At 53.5% G+C, this 16,808-nt stretch overlaps 1 protein-coding gene across 26 annotated transcripts in view; it reads left to right on the top strand.

Annotated features, from left to right (window-relative positions):
• Nucleotides 1–16,808, top strand: part of NRXN2 (neurexin 2) — a 103,049-nt gene that overhangs the window by 15,270 nt on the left and 70,971 nt on the right. For 21 of the 26 annotated variants that reach the window (XM_073217592.1, XM_017659184.3, XM_073217606.1 and 18 more), the window contains exons 3-5: nt 5,628–5,645; nt 10,322–10,351; nt 12,605–12,676. In XM_073217592.1, the coding sequence (XP_073073693.1) occupies nt 5,628–5,645; nt 10,322–10,351; nt 12,605–12,676 (120 nt within the window). The remainder of the gene's footprint in view (nt 1–5,627; nt 5,646–10,321; nt 10,352–12,604; nt 12,677–16,808) is intronic. The other 5 variants (XM_073217593.1, XM_073217604.1, XM_073217595.1 and 2 more) reach the window with 4 other exon arrangements.

The following is a 16,808-nucleotide window of genomic DNA, read 5'->3' on the forward strand; positions in this document are numbered from 1 at the left end:
GATGTTCCTGGACAGAGGTGTCCAGGCAATTGGAAATGTGAGACCAGAGCTTTGAGTTGGCGGTGGGACTGCAGATGGAGACCTGGGAGCCACGTGCATGGAGAGCTAGTGTTTGAAGCTCTGGGACCAGGTGAGGTGGCCAAGGAGAAGGTGAAGAGACTTCAGAGGAGCATCTAGTTTGGAGGAGGTGGGAGTGGAGCAGCCGCAGACACAGGGAAGGAGCAGTTAGAACAAAAAGAGAACTGAATCACAAAGTCAATGGAGGAGCGCAAGGGGCCTCAACAGCTAGTGAGTGTTTGCTGGGTTTTATCTCATTTAATTCCCACGACCACTGCATGAGATGTAAGAGCTGGCATCTGAGCCCTGGGCTGACTCCAGGGCCTGTTGCCCCCCACCTTTCTCCATGCTGCCTCCAAAAAGGAGAGATGGTCAGTCGGCGGTGTCCATGGACTACCTGCGTTTGGTTACTTGGGGGCCATGTTTCATCAGAAACCAGTAACCACCCCAAATTCCTCAGGGCACAGCTCTCCCTTAAGCCAGTATGTGATGACAGTGTTCCTGCACTTGTTACCCGCTGTCCCAACACAGAGAGGGCAGTGGGAATGGATCAGTAAAATCTCAGTCTTCTGGAGCCCTCAGGGAGGAACTCACCCTGGAAAGTGGAGCATTATCCCATTAAAATACCAACTCACCAACCTTTAAAATATTTCAGATTTTATGGAATATGTTGCACACCTCTCTGCCTCCCTAAGCATAATATTTAGAATGTGACTTAACCTTTCCCAGATGACTCAGGATGTCGTGATTCCCCTCAGGTGTTGCACCGGACTGTCACTCAGTGGTTCCTTCACTGACGTTTGTCCCTGCCTGGAATGCTGCCTGACCGTTTTTGAGATCTCAAATTAGCTTTTTCTAGTTTTTCCACCTCTGCCCTTAGGAGGAGTTGTCAGGTAGCAACCCATATTCATCTCTCTTTCTCTCTCTGTTTGTGAACTTGGAAGTCAGCGTTCCCAAGCATGTGAGAGTTGTGTGTTACTAAATGTAAGTGGCTTCTGGGTAGGGTCTCAGAGGCTGTCCTCTGAGAAAATAACTTTTTAAAATGCATAGCTGTTAGGGTATTGGTTTCAGTTGCTTAGGACTTTTTCTTTTCTTTTGTTCCAGTCTTCATCACTCTCTTTGATAATGAGTCTGCTGGAATGCCGGGTTCATGTTAGGCAAGGCAATATCCTCTGTGCTCTCTGGTGAGCCATAGGTCAAGATCTATGTGTGTGCAAGTTATGTAAATGGGGTCATGTCTGTGGAATCTAACTGCCAGCTCTATCGTCCCATATCTGTGGTCCTGACAGTTTCTGCTGCTGGAAACGGCTCTAGGCAGAATGGGATGGGCTGCTCGAGGGAGCTGTGCAGGGCAGGACTGGTGTAAGAATCCAGAGACCAGACAGATGCTCCCAGGGAAAGCCTCATAGCACTGCCTGGGTTTGAATCCCAGCTTTGCTACTTGCTAGCTGTGTGAACTTGGGCAATTTACTTTAAGCACATTGTTCCTCTATGTCCTATTTTGCAAAATGGAGGTTATAATGTTGTCATAAGGACTAAATGAGTTAATATGTAGAAATCCTTTACAGTGTGCCAGGCTCTATTCTACATCATCTATAAACACTACTATGATTATTACCTCTAGTGGCCAGAGAAGGCTTCAAGGAGAAGGTGGGACTTGGTTATGTCTTGAAGGATGACAGATTTGTGGAGGTGGAAAGGAAAGGGCAGAACTTTCCCTTCAGGAAGACAGCCTAAATGAGGAGCCGAGAGGACGTGGGTCGAGTGTATCGGGGCTGGTGAGAAGACCAGAATCAGAACTGCAGAGTAAAGGCAGCTTCTTGAAGTCTTGACTTCAGGCCAAGAAAGTAGCCCATTGCAAGTTTTAAAGCCAGACAGATTTGCATTCAGATGTGACTCTGTCTCCCCTGAGCAGGGTGACCTGGACAAGTTTCTTCTACTTTCAAAGCCTTGTTTCCCCATCTTTACAAGGAAGTAATTGCAGTATCCATTAGCGAGGTAGTAGTAGAGAAGACCTGAAGCAATGCGTGGAAAGAGCCAGGCACGCTTGAAGTGCTGTCCTTGAGAAGTGTTTTTTATTACTTATTCAACAAACACAGGCATGCCTTTTTCTGAGCCCGGAACTGTGCAAGCAGCTGGATATAGAGAAATGAATGAGACATTGTCCTTGTCTTGGATATCTCATGGTCCAGCCAGGAAACACACATGGAAACACAATCTCAATAGAGATCCGATAAGTGAAATAAAAACACAACGTACACATCGAGAGCTGGCCCAGAAGAGGGATAGGCAGCTCTGCCTGGGGGGTCAGTTCAGAACACAGACAGGTGTTTTGCACTGGTCTTAAAGCAAGAGTGGGCTTTCTCAGGCAGCTGAGGGTGAGGGGAGTGGGGACAGGAAAGGGCATTTCAAGCCGAGGGAATAGCCTGTGCAGAGAAATGGGAAGCAACTAGGTGTGGCTGGAGGCTGAATTGTTGTAGGAAAGGAGGGAGGAGGGGCCAAACTTTGGACTTTCCTGAGAAGTTGAGACTTAGGTTTTGCAGCAGAGTTATGACCTGGTTGGACCACTCTGGGGGTGCATGGACCACGAATTGCAAGGTGAAAAGACCGGCTGTAGGGGGAGATCATTTAAGAAGAGGCTTATTAATATTCTGGGGAGAGGATCTAATGAGGGTTCGACTTTGGGGCTGTGCTGGTGGTAATGGGGGGATGAAGAGCATTTCTGTAAGTTTAGTTTCGTTTTTAGGGTTTTGGAAGGTCGAACTGATAAGACCTGTTGATTGCCATGTGAAAAAAAGCGAGGCTGGTTTCTGGGTGCCTAACCTGATCAGGGAATGCAGGCAGGGGGAGAGGGCCTGTGTGGGAAGGCTTATGAGGTCCATCCTGGACATGCTGAGGGTCCGGAGCCCATGAGCCACTCGAGTAGAGCCTCTCTGAAGGCAGGGAGGTACACAGGTCGAGAACAGAGGAGAGATGTGTGTACCAGACCCACCGAAAAGTTCTGAGCATGTATGCTTGTGTGTGCGTGTGTCACAGCAGCTTCTGGCAGGTGTTTCTAGTGCCTGTGCCATGAGGAGCCAGGCTGGGGAGGGGCAGGGAGAACAACCAGAAGGAGGTGACCGTAGGAAACCAGGGGAGAGGGGTGAGGTGCAGGCAATGATGACCTAGGGACACAGTGGCCAAAGTCAAAGGTGATTTTATGCCCCTGGGCAAGTTTCCTTTTCTGTCCTGGGGAGGTAGGTAATACCGCTGAGCTCATGAGGGCTGCAGTGAGGTTGACACTTGATGACACAAGTTTAGGATCCATGTGGTGCTGGGCTCATGGCTAATTAATAGAATCCTGAAGCTTGGCTAAGTGTGGGGCACATAGTGGGTGCTCATGAGGTGGTGGTTGAGAGCAGTGCTTGGCCAAACGCAGGGCAAGAGGCACTCTGTTGTGGGGATAGAGATGCTGAGCATGGTTTTAGTGGTGGACTTTGGATGTCAGAGAGCTGTCTGAGTAATTGCTGAGCAGATAGGTGGGGATGTAGGACTGGCACCTGTGGACGAGGCTTGGGCTGCAAGGACAGGTTTGGGAGTCCCTAAGCCATGAAAGCGAGCTGTCACCACAGAGAGGGGAGAAGAGAGGAGTGTGGAGAGCACGGGACTGAGCCTGGAGGGGCCCGTGATGGCAGGTGGGCACAGGTAAGTGAGCAGAAAGCACAGGGCAGCAGAGAAGGTGAGGTCTGTGAATCTCTAGGAGCAATCTCAGAAGCCAGGAAAGGGAAGATGTGGTCAGGCAGCAAACCTAGCTTGGCATCTTGTCTTCCTGAGCATGGCACACCCATGTTTGTGGTAGGTGCCAGTACTTTTTGACATACTCTCTTGTGTTGCATTATCTAGAAGTCACCAAACCTTCCTGTTTGTGTAGGTGCTGGAGAGATGATGTGCTGATGGGCCAGGGCCTTAGCACACTGGGGCCAAAGAGATCCTGATGTAGGGCTCCTCATGAAGCCCAAGGGTTTTCCAGAGGGTCCCTTCCTAGCCAGCCGCCCCTTTCCTGCCACAGATGTAATATGATTCAGTTTATTTAAGAAAATCATTCTATGCAGTTTTCAGAGGATGCAGCTGTCAGGTAAAAGAAGCTCAGTGTTGTATGGAAATGTGTGTCTAACACGTGAAGATTTGTAAAGGCTTCTGTGTATAGATTTAAAAAATGGGAGATAGGAAAAAGGGAGTGGTGTTCATTGTGGGGTGTGAGTCTTTAGCCGCTGGAGGGAGTGTGGGGTTGGCGGTGGCGTACGCATCTAATATCGGGTATCAGATCACTGGGCGGGTATTGCTTCTGCATTTGGCCTGTGTGTGTATATTATGGAGGTGGTGCGAGGTCTGATAGATGACAGTGTGTGTTTCTGGAGTGGAGCTAACCCCCGAAAAGTGAATGAGCAACAATACAAACTGAGGTTGGAGGTAGGAGCGGTGTGTGCATGTAACACGAGTGTGTGCTGACCAATTGTTTGTGTTCATACATGCCTATCTGGGGGCACATGTTTGTGTGTTCCTTCTTTTCAAGTCTCCCGGCAGGGGGACATGTGAGAAATGTTTGAAGAGTGGGTGATTTGGCAGGTCAGGGCCCAGCCTGCTTGAAGAATGTAGCTTAGTTGAAGGAACCACCTCCATCGTCTCTTCCTTCTTCTCCTCTCTTGTCCCATTTGGTGAACCCCAGGGCCAGGCCCAGGCAGGCTTCTCATAGGTGAGTGATGACTGCCCAAAGGCTGTGGTGTGACCCAGGGATAGGCCCAGTCTGGCCCACTGAATTTGGACTCCTCCTCGCCACTGAAGTGGCCCGTCCAGCCTGGGGCCCTTTGCCTTACCCTGCTGTTAAGAAGGCCTTTATCCTAGAATCACAGAACCAGAGCCAGTATGGGTCCTAGAAACCGTCTAATCCACTGCTCTCATTTTTTCAGAAAATGGACTGGGGGCCCAGGGATGTTACACCCGTGGGCTGGGAGTCACACAGAACTTAGAGGCGGAACTGTTTTCTGAGTGCATACTGATGGATCTTCTCCTCTGGGTGGGTGGGGCTGAGGGGGTGGCTGGGTCCGGGTGTACAAAGGCTTCAAGTCTGAGTTTGAGAGAGATTATTCATGTCTCTGGATCACTAAGCACCTATGTGTGTCAGTGTGTCACTGAGCAGGAGTGTGTCTTGCATGAGCCCTATGTGAGCGGGTCCCCATCTGTCTCTGAGAAGCAATGGAATGCAGGGGACACCTGACTGCCACTCTCAGCTCTGCCTCTGATTCTCTGTGTGACCTTGACTGGTCACTTCTCTGCCTTGGGCCTCAGTTTCCTGAAACGTAACATGACGTTGGGTCCTCTTGGATGGTGTGACCTTGTGCGGGAAGTACTGACCTAGGGGACAGCTAGCCCAGCAGAGCCTTCCAGGTTGTGTGACTTGTGTCAGGGCCTGGGTGGGCTTGGGGACCTTGAACCCATCACTCCTTTGGAGCCCTATCCTTGGTACCCTTGCTGACGTCCCTCCTTTTTTTTCTCTCTCTGCCTCACCCTTCCTGAACCTTGCTGGCCTGTAGAGGAGCACCCCGTGGAAGGTGAGTGAAGCTTCTCAGTCACCGGGGTGGTGGACCAACGGCCGTGGGGTCCCATGTGAGGGTGCGTCATTGGCCACCTGAGGGTTCCCTCTGTCCTTGTTTGGGGCTCTAGGGGGAAGGATGTCTCTGGGTGCTCTAGGTTGCCTCAGCCCCACCTCTTGCCTGCCCCTCTTTATTGGTTTGCTGGGGGGACTGCCAGGCAGAGGGCAGGCCCTTCCACTTGCCAGTCTTCAGCACCAGTTGCTGACCAGGTTTTCTTCTTCCTCAGGGAGGAGCGGGAACAAGGGGGGAGGGATGGGCTGAGGATTCTGCAGTGCCCAGAAGTGAGTTGGAAACACCATTTTTGCCCAGGTCAGCTGAGAGCCCTGCTGCCAGGGGCTGGGGTTGCTGCTTGGGTAGAATCTGCTCTGGGGTCTGGAGAGTGCAGGCAGAGAGGTGGGGGCTGGGGCCAGGTCAGTGGGTGTGGATGGATGGCAATCTTGGTGCCGACTGACCCTGGGGCCCCAGCCCCAGTCCCATGAGCTGCTAGGTAGGGGTGGTCTGCTCTTCCTGCAGCAAGGGCGGGAGCAGGCCTCTCTTTGGAGTCTCTCTGTCCATTCTTCCCCTCTCTTCTGTTTCATTTGCCTTTCCTCTCTCTGGTTATTGTCTTTCCCTCTCTTTTTCTCCAGGCTTGTGTTCCTGGGCCTCTGTCTTTGCCTCTGTCCTTCCCCAGGCTCTCTCTGGGTTCCTGTCATTCTCTGAAGCTTCCCTTGTTGCTTTGGTTCCCTGTCTCTTCCTCCTCTGGGTGGACTAGGTCAGGGAGAAGGAAGACTAGGCTGAATGGTCCAGCTCAGAGGCCGGGCTGCTGGGGAGCTCACACGCCATGGTGGAGAGGGCAGGCAGCGGATGGGCAGTGGGTGGGATCCTTCACCAAACCTGCCCCAAACTGTCTTCCTGGAGAAGCGAGCAACAAGTGCGAGTGGGAGGGACCGAGGCAGCCCTAGACTGGGAGCTCCCTGGGCCTGAGCCCTGTCCTGAAGGAGCAGAGGGGGAGCACCCAGGATGTAGGAGTCCTGGCAAAGAGTAGAGAGGGGCTCTTGGCCTGGGTGTGGTGCTGGAATCCATTTTCCTTGTAGTGTCCATGGTTTGGCTTGTCTCCCACCAATGTCTCTTCTCTTGGGGTGTCCTCAGGTCCCCTGGTCCCGGCATGCGGGCACCTGTGCGTGTGCATGTGTGTAGGTGTGCACATGCATTCATAGGACTCTGTTGTGTCTGTTTGCCTTTGTGCATGTCTGTACACATATGCTTGTGTGCATGTGTCTGAGTGTGTGTGCAGGCGTGTGTGCCTCCACTGTCGTGTCTTCTGTAGCGTGATCTGTATCTCTGTGTGCCTCTGTAGGAGTGTCTGCATCTGTCCTGTCTGTGTCTGCATCTCTGTGTGTCAGTGTTTACCTCTGTGCATGTGAGCGAGTCTGTGCGTCTGGGTGGATGAAGCCTTCTGAGGGCTGAGATAAGATTTAGTGCTGATGTGACTTTGACTTTTACTTGCTCTTGATGTCATGTCTCCTCCCGAACAAAGGGAGAGATGGAAGGAGGAGGGGAAGGGAACAAGGAAAGGGGTAAGTAGAGGCCAGGAGGGGAAGTGGACGGAGGGCAGAAAGGAGAGAACCACGTAGGGGAAACAGCTGGTCCAGAGAAGAAAGGAGGAGAGCAGGGGTGGAGGGTGAGGGTGCAGAGGGGTAGGGGAGTGACTGGAGCTCAGAGAGGGGAGAAGATACCACAGACAGGGACAAGAAGGGAAGCTGGGCTTTGGGGACAAGGGGCAAATGAGACCTGTGGACACCCTGCGGCATTTCTTGGGGCTGGCACGGTGGTCTGCTGGCTTGGGTGTGGTGCTGGGCGTGCCTGCAGGTCAGCCGCTGGGCCGGGGGTGTGCGTGCCTGTGTACACACCTAGGGATGTGATATATCTGTGTGTCTCCCGTGGCGTGTCTGCTTGTATCTCTCAATTTTGTCCCCTATAACTGTCTTCCTCCTTTCAACACTGATCCTCCTGAGATTTGGTGGGAGGGTAAGGGGGTGGGACTAGAGTGGGCAGGTGGGTGTGGCAGGCAGGGGCTTCAGGGGTGGCTGGGGGCCTCCTCTGTGGTACTGTGCTCAGATCTCTGAGTCCTCTCTGCCTTTACCCACTTCTCATCCCTTGACACTGTGCTTAAGCCTAGCTTTCTCCCGGGAGCTCGACCATCCTGTTGCCCAGCTCCCTGCCAAGCTTCTCCTTTTGGGGACCCCGCTGCCCCTCCTCCTTTCCCCCTAGCCTCTTGTAGCAGGGAAAGAAGACCCAGAAGCAGCCAGATAAAGTGCCCGAGGAAAGGCCCCTTGGTAATGCCATTCATCACTGCCAGCCCCCTCTCCAGTGGTGGAGGGAGGCGCTGATGCCACAGGTAGATGTGGGGATGGGTGGTGAGGAGGGCTGTGTGGGGACGCGAGGCTGTAAGGAGAGTACCCTCAGGTCAGATTGGGCTGAGCCTTGGGTAGAGGGGGCCGGAGCCACCCTGCCTCCGCCAAGATGGCTGGTGCTGTCATGCCTGAGGGAGCTGAGCAGCTGGTTGCTGTGGTGACAGAGGGAGAGTGCCGCATGCTGATGAGGCTGGCTGGGAGCTGGGCAGTGGAGGGTCTGCGAGGGGAGAGATGTGGCTCCCCCAGGCAGTAGTACAGGCCTGAGGGGGGCAGAGGACGGATTCACAAGGCCTCTGGCTCCTGGACTTGGATTTCCAAGGGTGGGAGCCTGTGAGTAAGGCTGTTTCTGCCAGGAAGGGTTGGATAAATGTTTAGGACTTTGGGTCTGTGTCCTGGATTTAGGGGGTTTGGAAGCAGAATCTGTAGTTCTTAGGGAAAGAATTGGTAGGGGGCACTCAGCAAGAGATAAGGCTCAGTCTAGATGCATGGGTGTGCCCCTATTTTGTGGCTGAACCCTGTGTCTTTCCTAGAGCTGTTCTGCCCTGAGGTGGCCCTTGGCAGCTGTGGTCTCTCCTCCTGCTGGTTTCAGCTGCAGAGGTGGGGAGAGACAGGGCCTCCCAGAGAGTGGGAAGGGGCATGCAAACCATCTGCCCACATCTTCCACAGGATCCAGGCCTTTGGCACCTGGCCATGCCCATCCTGACCTCCTGGCCACCTTTCCTCCTGGAATGCAGGCATCCTTGCTCTCGGCTTTGTCCCGGAGACACCTGGAGCTTTTTACTTCTTTCCCAGACCCACTTTCTACCCCTCAGGCCCACATCTCATTGCCATAGTGCTGGGATGTTTCCCAAGGGCTATGTGGTACTGCAGGGCTGTTCCTTCCCCACTCTCTTGGCTGGAGACCCTGGGTGCAGGGTTGGGGGAGGGGGTGGGCTAAGGTCAGGGAGTCCTGGAGTCAGCCCTGCTGTGGGGCCTGTGCTGCCAGCCACTCTGGGAGAAAGCTTTCCTTGGCTGGTGCCCTCTGGGGACTGGCGGCCTGGTCCAACGGGCCGGAGTCTCTCCCCGTAAAGCTGAGGTGGGTCTGGCTCAGGACTGACCAGATTGTCTCAAGGGGCCAAGGTAACCTGGAAAGAAAATCCCAGCTGATTTTGCTCCTTTGTCTTGGATATAGGGCATCTGTTTTCTGTTTTCAAAATTCAACTTTTGGGTCATCTCAGAGGGCCTGGCCAGAGAAAAGGGGTCTGTAGAGTAATTCTGGCCTCTCAGAGGGCCAGACCTCCTGCCCATGGGTCTTGGCTGTCCTCTTTCGTCCTTATTGTCCAAAAGTGCTGGTCTTGGTCTTCCAGCCCTCCATGTGCAGGGTGCCAAAGCCCCCACCTTTGCTCTAGGTTTCCCTAGATTGTGCTTTCTCCTACCTGCTTCTTCTCTTTGTCCTCCTGAACCCCGGTTTCCTTTTAGAACCCGGATGTACAGGGTGCCAGCTGTCCACATGGAGATCATTGGGGGGACAGCTGGGAGGATCAGAACTGGGCAGATGCCTTACCAAAGCCCGCTTTGGGGGAATTCCTTCTAGGCACAGGTTCCTCACACACCTTGCCCTTTTCTGCCAGGCTTACTGGGGTGATGGGACAGGGTGTGGGGTGGTTGGAGGTCCCCCTTGCCCGCTCAATCCCACGCTAACAGGACACTCTCTCTCTCTCCAGGTGGCTTTGATTTTTGTGTCGTGTTTTATTTTCTCCTTCATCTGAATCGTTTTTCTCGTTGACTGTTTTTTTTTCTCTCCGTCTCCCGGAAGAAAAAAAAAAAGAAAAAAAGAAAAAGGAAAAAGCAGCCCTTCCAGCCTCATGCTTCTCCTCCTTTTCCTTTTTTTTTTCGGCAAGAAGAAAAAAAAAGAAACCAAAGTCTCCTTTCCCCCTGCAGTGACTCCCTGCCCCGTCCTTCCTGGTTCTGCCTGTACCCCCTTCATCCTCTCCGACGCCCCCTTCTCTCTCTCTCTTCCCCTCTTGTGCCCCCCACCCTCTGTTTCGGCATCGGGCCCCTTCCCTCAGCTTCTGGGCTGGGGCTTTTCCCCCCGATGTCTGTCACAAGTTAAAAAGGGTTTTTAAATTGTGGCAGCAAAAGCTCTTTTCTCCCCTCTCTCTGGCTGATTTTGATGACTCGTGTTTTCTTTGTTTCTTTCCCCTTTTCTTTCTTTTTTCTTCTTTTTTTCCCCCTTTCTTTCTTTCTCTCCTCCTTTCCAAGGTCCGGCTCACCTGACGTTAAACAGCGAAGGTATGGTTTGAAGTTCTGGTTTGGATTGGATTGGATTGGATTGCCCCCAAGCTGCGCCTGGATTTTCTGTTCCTCTCCCTGTTCCCCTTTCCCCTCCTCCACTGGTCCCACCTCCTTCCTGCCTTCCCTGCCCCCTTCCTCTGCCATGCCTTTATTTTACCTGGGGGTGCTGGGCTGGGGGTGGGGGCTTGTCTCTGTGCTCCCTTCTCCCCTCCTCCCTGACACACTCCATCCACCCTCATCCCACCTTGGTTTCTGACATCAAGAGATGTTTGAACTCCTGCCGTTGTCTCCAATCACCTTTTTGCGTTTTCCCAGTAGTGTATCTTGCTTTTTTTTCTCTCTCATGGTGGTGTTTTATTTCCTTCCACTCATTCTGATCATTCTTTCTTTTCTGTGAACCAAAATAGAAAGAGAAAAGCATGGGCTGGAGAAAGAGGATTCCATTCCCCTCGCCCTGCTACTGTGGGATGTCCTCTCCACCCACAGCAGGACTGAAGGGGGGAAGGGGGAAATGGAGGTGGAGGGCACCCCCTTTCCACAGCTGTCCCCCCCATGTGCCATCACCTTTGTATGTTTTGAATGTCTCTTGACCCTCTTTGACAAATGAGGAGTTTAGGCCCAGAAAGACGAAGTGACTTGCTGGTGATCAACACAATCTTAATTGGTGGGACTGTCCGGAGCCCTCATTTATCTTTAGCCTTGCATTCTACCAAGTTCCTGCCAGATCTAAAAGCCAGGTGTTAAGCAAACCTGGAGACAGAGCCCCAGAGCCTTGACTGTGATCCCGCTAGCTGGCCCCTCCCCCAGGCCTCCCTGTCGTTGACTCTGTCTGGCCTTCCCGACCCTTAGGCACTGCTCGCTATTCCCAGGGAAGTCCTCTGTTGGGATTCATCTTCCACAGAAATGGGGTGGGGTCTCTAATCTGTAGGCAGGAGAGGCCTGCAGGATGAAGTTCAGGCTGCAGGGAGAGCCTTAGATCTGGAATTTGGATGGATTTAGGTCTGGGGAGGTAGGGGCCTGAGATTCTTGCAGGAATATGAAATTATAGCAAGAAATGTGGGGGAAAAAGGAAGCCCCAAGCAGAAGGTCAGGACTTAGTTGTTTGCTCATATCCTTCTTGCCTGCTATTGCCTGGTTCTGGGGCTGCTGGCTGTGGCTCTCCTTTGGCACAAATAAAGGCCCGAATGATCCTGAAAGGCCTGTTCCCCCCTCTCCTTTCCCCAAAAGGTCTGTAGCTCACTGTTATTCTAGCTAAAATTCTGGGGACTTGGAGCTGAGGTGGGAATAAGGGCCCAGACAGGGACTTTTAAACTTTGTTCTTGAGTTCTTCTCAAGAAATCATCCTGTGGGGTCTGGCAATAGGTGTGGGTGCCTGAGAGCCAGGCGCTGAGTATACAGGACAGGGGTGACTGGAGAGTTAAAGCAGCCTGGAGCCCAGATGGACTAACACATTCCTGTGGGGGCCTCTGGAGAGCAAGCCTGGGGGTTGATGAGCTGGGTGGTGGGGAGCAGAAAGTTGTCCCTGAGAAAGGCCTTCCCCACATACATGATGAGCTCCAGTCAGGCAGGACCCCTCTTGGTACACACAGCCCTGCTGAAGGCACAGTGCAGGGACACACAGCAACCATGACCCTGCCTCATGGTCTAACTGGCAAAGAAGGGGACAGTACGAGCACTAACTGCAATAAATGACCCAGGTGTAGGTGGAGAACCAGGTTTGCCTTGATAGGCAAAGAACAGGAGAGGAGTTTGGAGTGTGAATCAGGAAGTTTTGGGAGGAAGGGGGCCTGTGTCAGGCTTTCCAAAGAGTTGAAGAACATGAACCCTGACAGGGTGGAGAGGGTGTGAGCAAAGATGCGGAATGCGGAGGAGAGTGAGTTAAAATTTGGAAGTAGGAGATGAGGGGTGTGCAGGTCCTGAGGGCCAGCCTGTTTGCATGTTGTCAGGTAGAAGAGGCTCCTGAACCAGCAGTGAGGCCTCTGCTCCTTTGTTCCCATCTCCCTACCCCTAAGTAAAGGGCGGAAGTTGGTGGTCAAGTTTTATGGGGTCTCTGGGGCTGGTGGTCCTTGGTTTGTCAACCAGCTCCTTCCCTAAAGGCTCTAAGCAAGTGAGTCCCTAGAGCAGTCCCTCCACCCCAACCTGCACCTCCACGCAGGACCTCCGCCCTGGAGAGGGCCCTCTATCACCTCAAGGCTGGGGTGGGACTGGCTGTAGCCCCCTGTGCCTGACTCCCCAATTCTGCTTCTTCAGTAGGGTCCTTACTGTTCTCCGAGGGGGGGGCCGGGAGAGGAGGAGCCGGCGATGTGCACCAGCCGACGAAAGGTCAGTGACCCTACAGTCCCCAGAGAGCCCAGCCCTCACCCCCTGCAGGTTAACTACTTCCTGGGGGGCAGTTGAGTCAACAAAGGTGTACCCCATTGTATCCTCTCTGAGGTCCATGGAGACTGGTGGGCCTGTACCCCCAGTACCTGCCCTGGTGTGAAGGACCACAAACCTCCATTTCTTTGCCAAAGCCCAGTTGTCTTGGTGACCTCTTTCTAGAACATTGGTGTTTTTTTATGGTAGTTGTTCAGGCCCATCCCTGTCCCTTTGGTAGAGTAAGGAAGCAAGGTCAGCCCTGTTCAACCATCAAATTCCGGAAGCCTGCTAGGTGCCAGCCCAAGGGGATTCTGGTTGGGAGATGTGGCCTATAATACCACACATCGCCTCAGTGAGCCTCCGCCACCCTTTGTGGAAGGGCTCATTGTCCTTGGGGTACAGATGAGGAAGCTGACACTTTCCAAAGGCTCCAGGCCAGCACAGGGCCCCTTAGCTTGTCTTAGGTCTGTAAGTTTTAAGCTCATTTTTCTCTACTGAGGCTGCCTCTCTTAAGAAAGCCTCTTCCCTAAGTAGTTTACTGGGCAGTTTAGCAGCCGCTTAAGGGTTGCCAAGTACTGGGGCTGTTGGGTCTGTCTGCGTTCTGTAGTACGTGCTGTTCTGTCAGCCTGGATCTCCGCCACCCCTGCCCTTCCCCAGCTATTTGGTATCTCTTTCTGCTGACTCTTAAAAAAGCAGCCAGGCCATCCACAGGAAGTCTTCTCTGAACTCCCCAGACAAACCCAGACACTGTTCCATGTTCCCTTTGTCTACACATCCCTTAAATCCTCACCACACTGCACTGTAACTGTCACTTTACCTGTTTGCTTCCCCACCTAGGCTGAGCTCCCTGAGGACCGAGCGACTGGGTGTTTTCACTTGTTTACCTCTAGTGCTTTACAGTTTTCAGTGCATATGTAGGCGTGTGCTCAGCAAATTTATTTTAAATGGGTGAATGGTCTCTGTTCTCAAGGGGCTCATTGACATTCCAACAAATAGCTACAATAAAGCACGGTACATGCAAAGTATATGAATAGTGCAAGCTTTGTCCAGAGCAGTTAATTTATTCATTATCTAGAGACATAGGCAGCGCGTACACACACAGAAAGTTACAGAGCAGGGCAAGAGTCGTTTATTTGTAGAATGGCTTATAGTTTCTGAAGCCTCACCCCGTCTGGCCTCTTTCTAGATGCCCACAGCAATCTGTGAGGTAGGCTAATGATTGGCTCTTTTGTCCAGGCAAGAAAGCTGGGGTTTAGAGATGTTGCCTCTTGGCCAAGGTCACAAGGCTGGTGGAAGAGCCAGCGTTAGTGCCCAGGTCTTCTTTCGCACATCACACTTCCTCTCAAGGGAGCAGTACAAGATGTTACTAGGCAGTAAGTGCCAAAAGAGCAGGACAGCTGTAGTGCTTGAGATTAGGGAGGGGCTACAGGAGGTGGAGGGAGTGGGGGGAGGGGGTTGGAGACCTTCCCAGAGGAGGGCTTTGAGCTGGGCCTGGATGGGAGGCTAGGAGGCAGCTGCCCTGTCCCTCTCGGCTCTCAGAAATCCAGGACTGCAGCTGTTCTCTAGCCACATTCAGCTTGACTGGGGACACTTGCGGGGCACCACAGCCCCCAGCAGTGGTCGATAAACAAGTATCAGCCTTTACTCCCTCCCTGTGCTAGGGACTATCCGTAGTTGTCATTGTTCAAGTGCTGCTGGGAGTTGTAGTTCTGGAGTCTCTTGGGCGTGAGATAGGGGAGAGCGCCCCCTGGTGCTTCAGGTCCTGCTCCTCCCAGATCTGTTTTGCGGTCTCTGAGCACCCTGGGGAGGACTGTCACCACATCCTTACCCGATGGAGCCCCCCTTAAGTCCCCCTGCCCTCCTGCTCACTCAGGGTCTCTTTGTCTTTCCCACCCTCCTTGGGTTTTGTTGTTCATATTTGCTCAACTCTTCCCTGTGCCTCTCACATTCTTTCTGGCTCCCGCTGGCTGCTCCAAGCCTCTTTCCATCTGGGCCTATCTGGGTCTCTGGCGGCAATGGGAAATGGAGAATGTGTAGCCCTCGGCTCCAGAGTGGCGGCTTTGCCTTCTCTCCTAGGAGACCCGAGGCTGCCGGAGAAGTCGAGGGTTAGCCTCGTTTCTCCATCTGCCTTGGCAGCTGTGATCCAGCCCCAGGCCTGCCTCTCTCCTTTTTGCTGGCCTCTGTTCTGCTCCGATCACTTTTTCACGTGATTGCCTTATTCTTTCCTTTCTTCTGTTTGACTCTCCCTTTAATGATACTTTCTTTGACTGCAGTGAAGCTGAGGGAGTGGGAGGGCAGACCTGGCTTCTGTGAGGGACTAGTATGTGTGGCAAACTCAAGGTCACACACATTCCCTTTTCTGGTCCTTGAGCCCCTTGGCTCTGCCAGTGTCTGGGCAGCAGGCCTGTTGCTATGGAAACAGCAAGGCCTTGAGAAAGCCTTGGCTTCATTCCCTGGAGGTCCCTCTCCCCCTTTCCTTGCTGGCCCCCTTCCCAGCACCCTTACCTGTCCCCGCCCAGCTTGCTCCTTGTCTTCACCCAGATTGCTTCACTTCATCGCCTCTTGCTCCCTCACTGCTCTGAACCCTACTGTCCCCCACGGTCCATCTTCCTCCCTCTCTGGGTGGCCTCCTTCTGCACTGCCATTCTCCCCCGCCTCCCTCTTCTTGTCTCTGCCTGACCCTTCCTCTTTGTTTTCTGGCCCTCCCCACTGGAGCCCTAAGGTAGGCAGAGCAGGGTTTCCGACTGTCCTGACACTGCCCATGCCCCCACCAGCCTCACTGCCCCGAGCCTCGGGATGGGGCCTTGCCAGCTGCAGTGAGCGCTGTGCCAGGCGCTGGGGCAGCAGCTGGGGCCTTGGCATCCGGAGGCAGTGAGGACAGAGTTTATGGGCAGGCTGCCTGGAGGGAGAGAAGTGGAGCTGTTGTGTGAGGGTGGGGCACCTGCAGAATAATGCACCGGAGAGCTGCCGCTTCCACACGTAGTGCCTGCTGCTGAGGCTGGGCCTGCTGGACGGCGGGCACCTTCTGAGGGCTCTGGGTGTGCCCTGGCCTGGGGGCCTAAACTGAAAAGCCCCACAGTCCATAAAGGCCTTTCAGCACCATCTTTTTTGCCCCATCCACCCTGTGAGGTGGGCAGGACAAGCTGTTGTGCCAAGTTTCCTGGATAGGAGAAGGGAGTCCGTGTCGAAGTCCATATCCTCTGCTCTTCCCTGACTCCATGTCCTGTTTTCTTCCTTCTGCATGTGCTCTGGCTTGTGAAGGTGTGGGGCTGGGACCCCAACTTCTCTGTTGTCCTGTTACACGTCACCCACTTGCAGAACGCTATAAATACCTAAGGCTTTCCCAGTCATTTGCTTCTCATTAGAAAGTGCCAGTGGAGGGAGCCCTGTGCCAGGTGCTTATATGCAGGTACACGCACACACATGCATGCATGAGAGCCAGGCTTGCTCTTGTCCTCTTCCCTAGCCACTTGCCTGGCACTCGGGTCCCACGCCTGCCCTCTGGAGCCCTCAGAGTCTCTCCACTTAGGACCTCTCTGCACTGTCCTCTCAGGTTGGAGTAGAAAGCCAGGGGTGGGGGTGATAGCTGGCTTGATGGCCATCTGTGCAAGCCCCGTCCAGTGGCCCACGCTACCTAGTGCATGTCCCTGTCACCTGCATGGCCTTCCCACGTATTGTCCCCTTGCCGTCCTCCTCCCCACTGCTTCCCCATTCTCCTCATCTGCTCATTGCTGTGCGACAGGCCTACTAGTCCCATCCCCTGTGGTAAGGCCTGAAACTGTCCCATGCAATGAGAAAGGCCATCACCAGAGAAGAGGCAGGAGTGAGAGGTGGAGTGCACCAGGACACCCTTGGTGCCCCAGCCACAGCGGAGGCCCTCCAGGGAGGTGTCGGATGGAGGCTCCTGTTTTTCTTCCACATCCCTTTGTTTAGGGGAGTGGCCTATGGAGATGGTTGGGGGAAGAGGCAGTGAGAAGTCTGCTTTGCCTGGCCCTGTGGCAGTTTAATTGTCAGCTGTCAGTGTGACAGCCACTTAGCAGCCTCCTGCTTTGGAAATGGACATGGGGGAAGCTGGCTGCTGACAGCAAGGACGGCA

The sequence above is a fragment of the Manis javanica genome, chromosome 11 (assembly GCF_040802235.1).
Source record: "Manis javanica isolate MJ-LG chromosome 11, MJ_LKY, whole genome shotgun sequence".
NCBI lineage: Eukaryota > Metazoa > Chordata > Mammalia > Pholidota > Manidae > Manis > Manis javanica.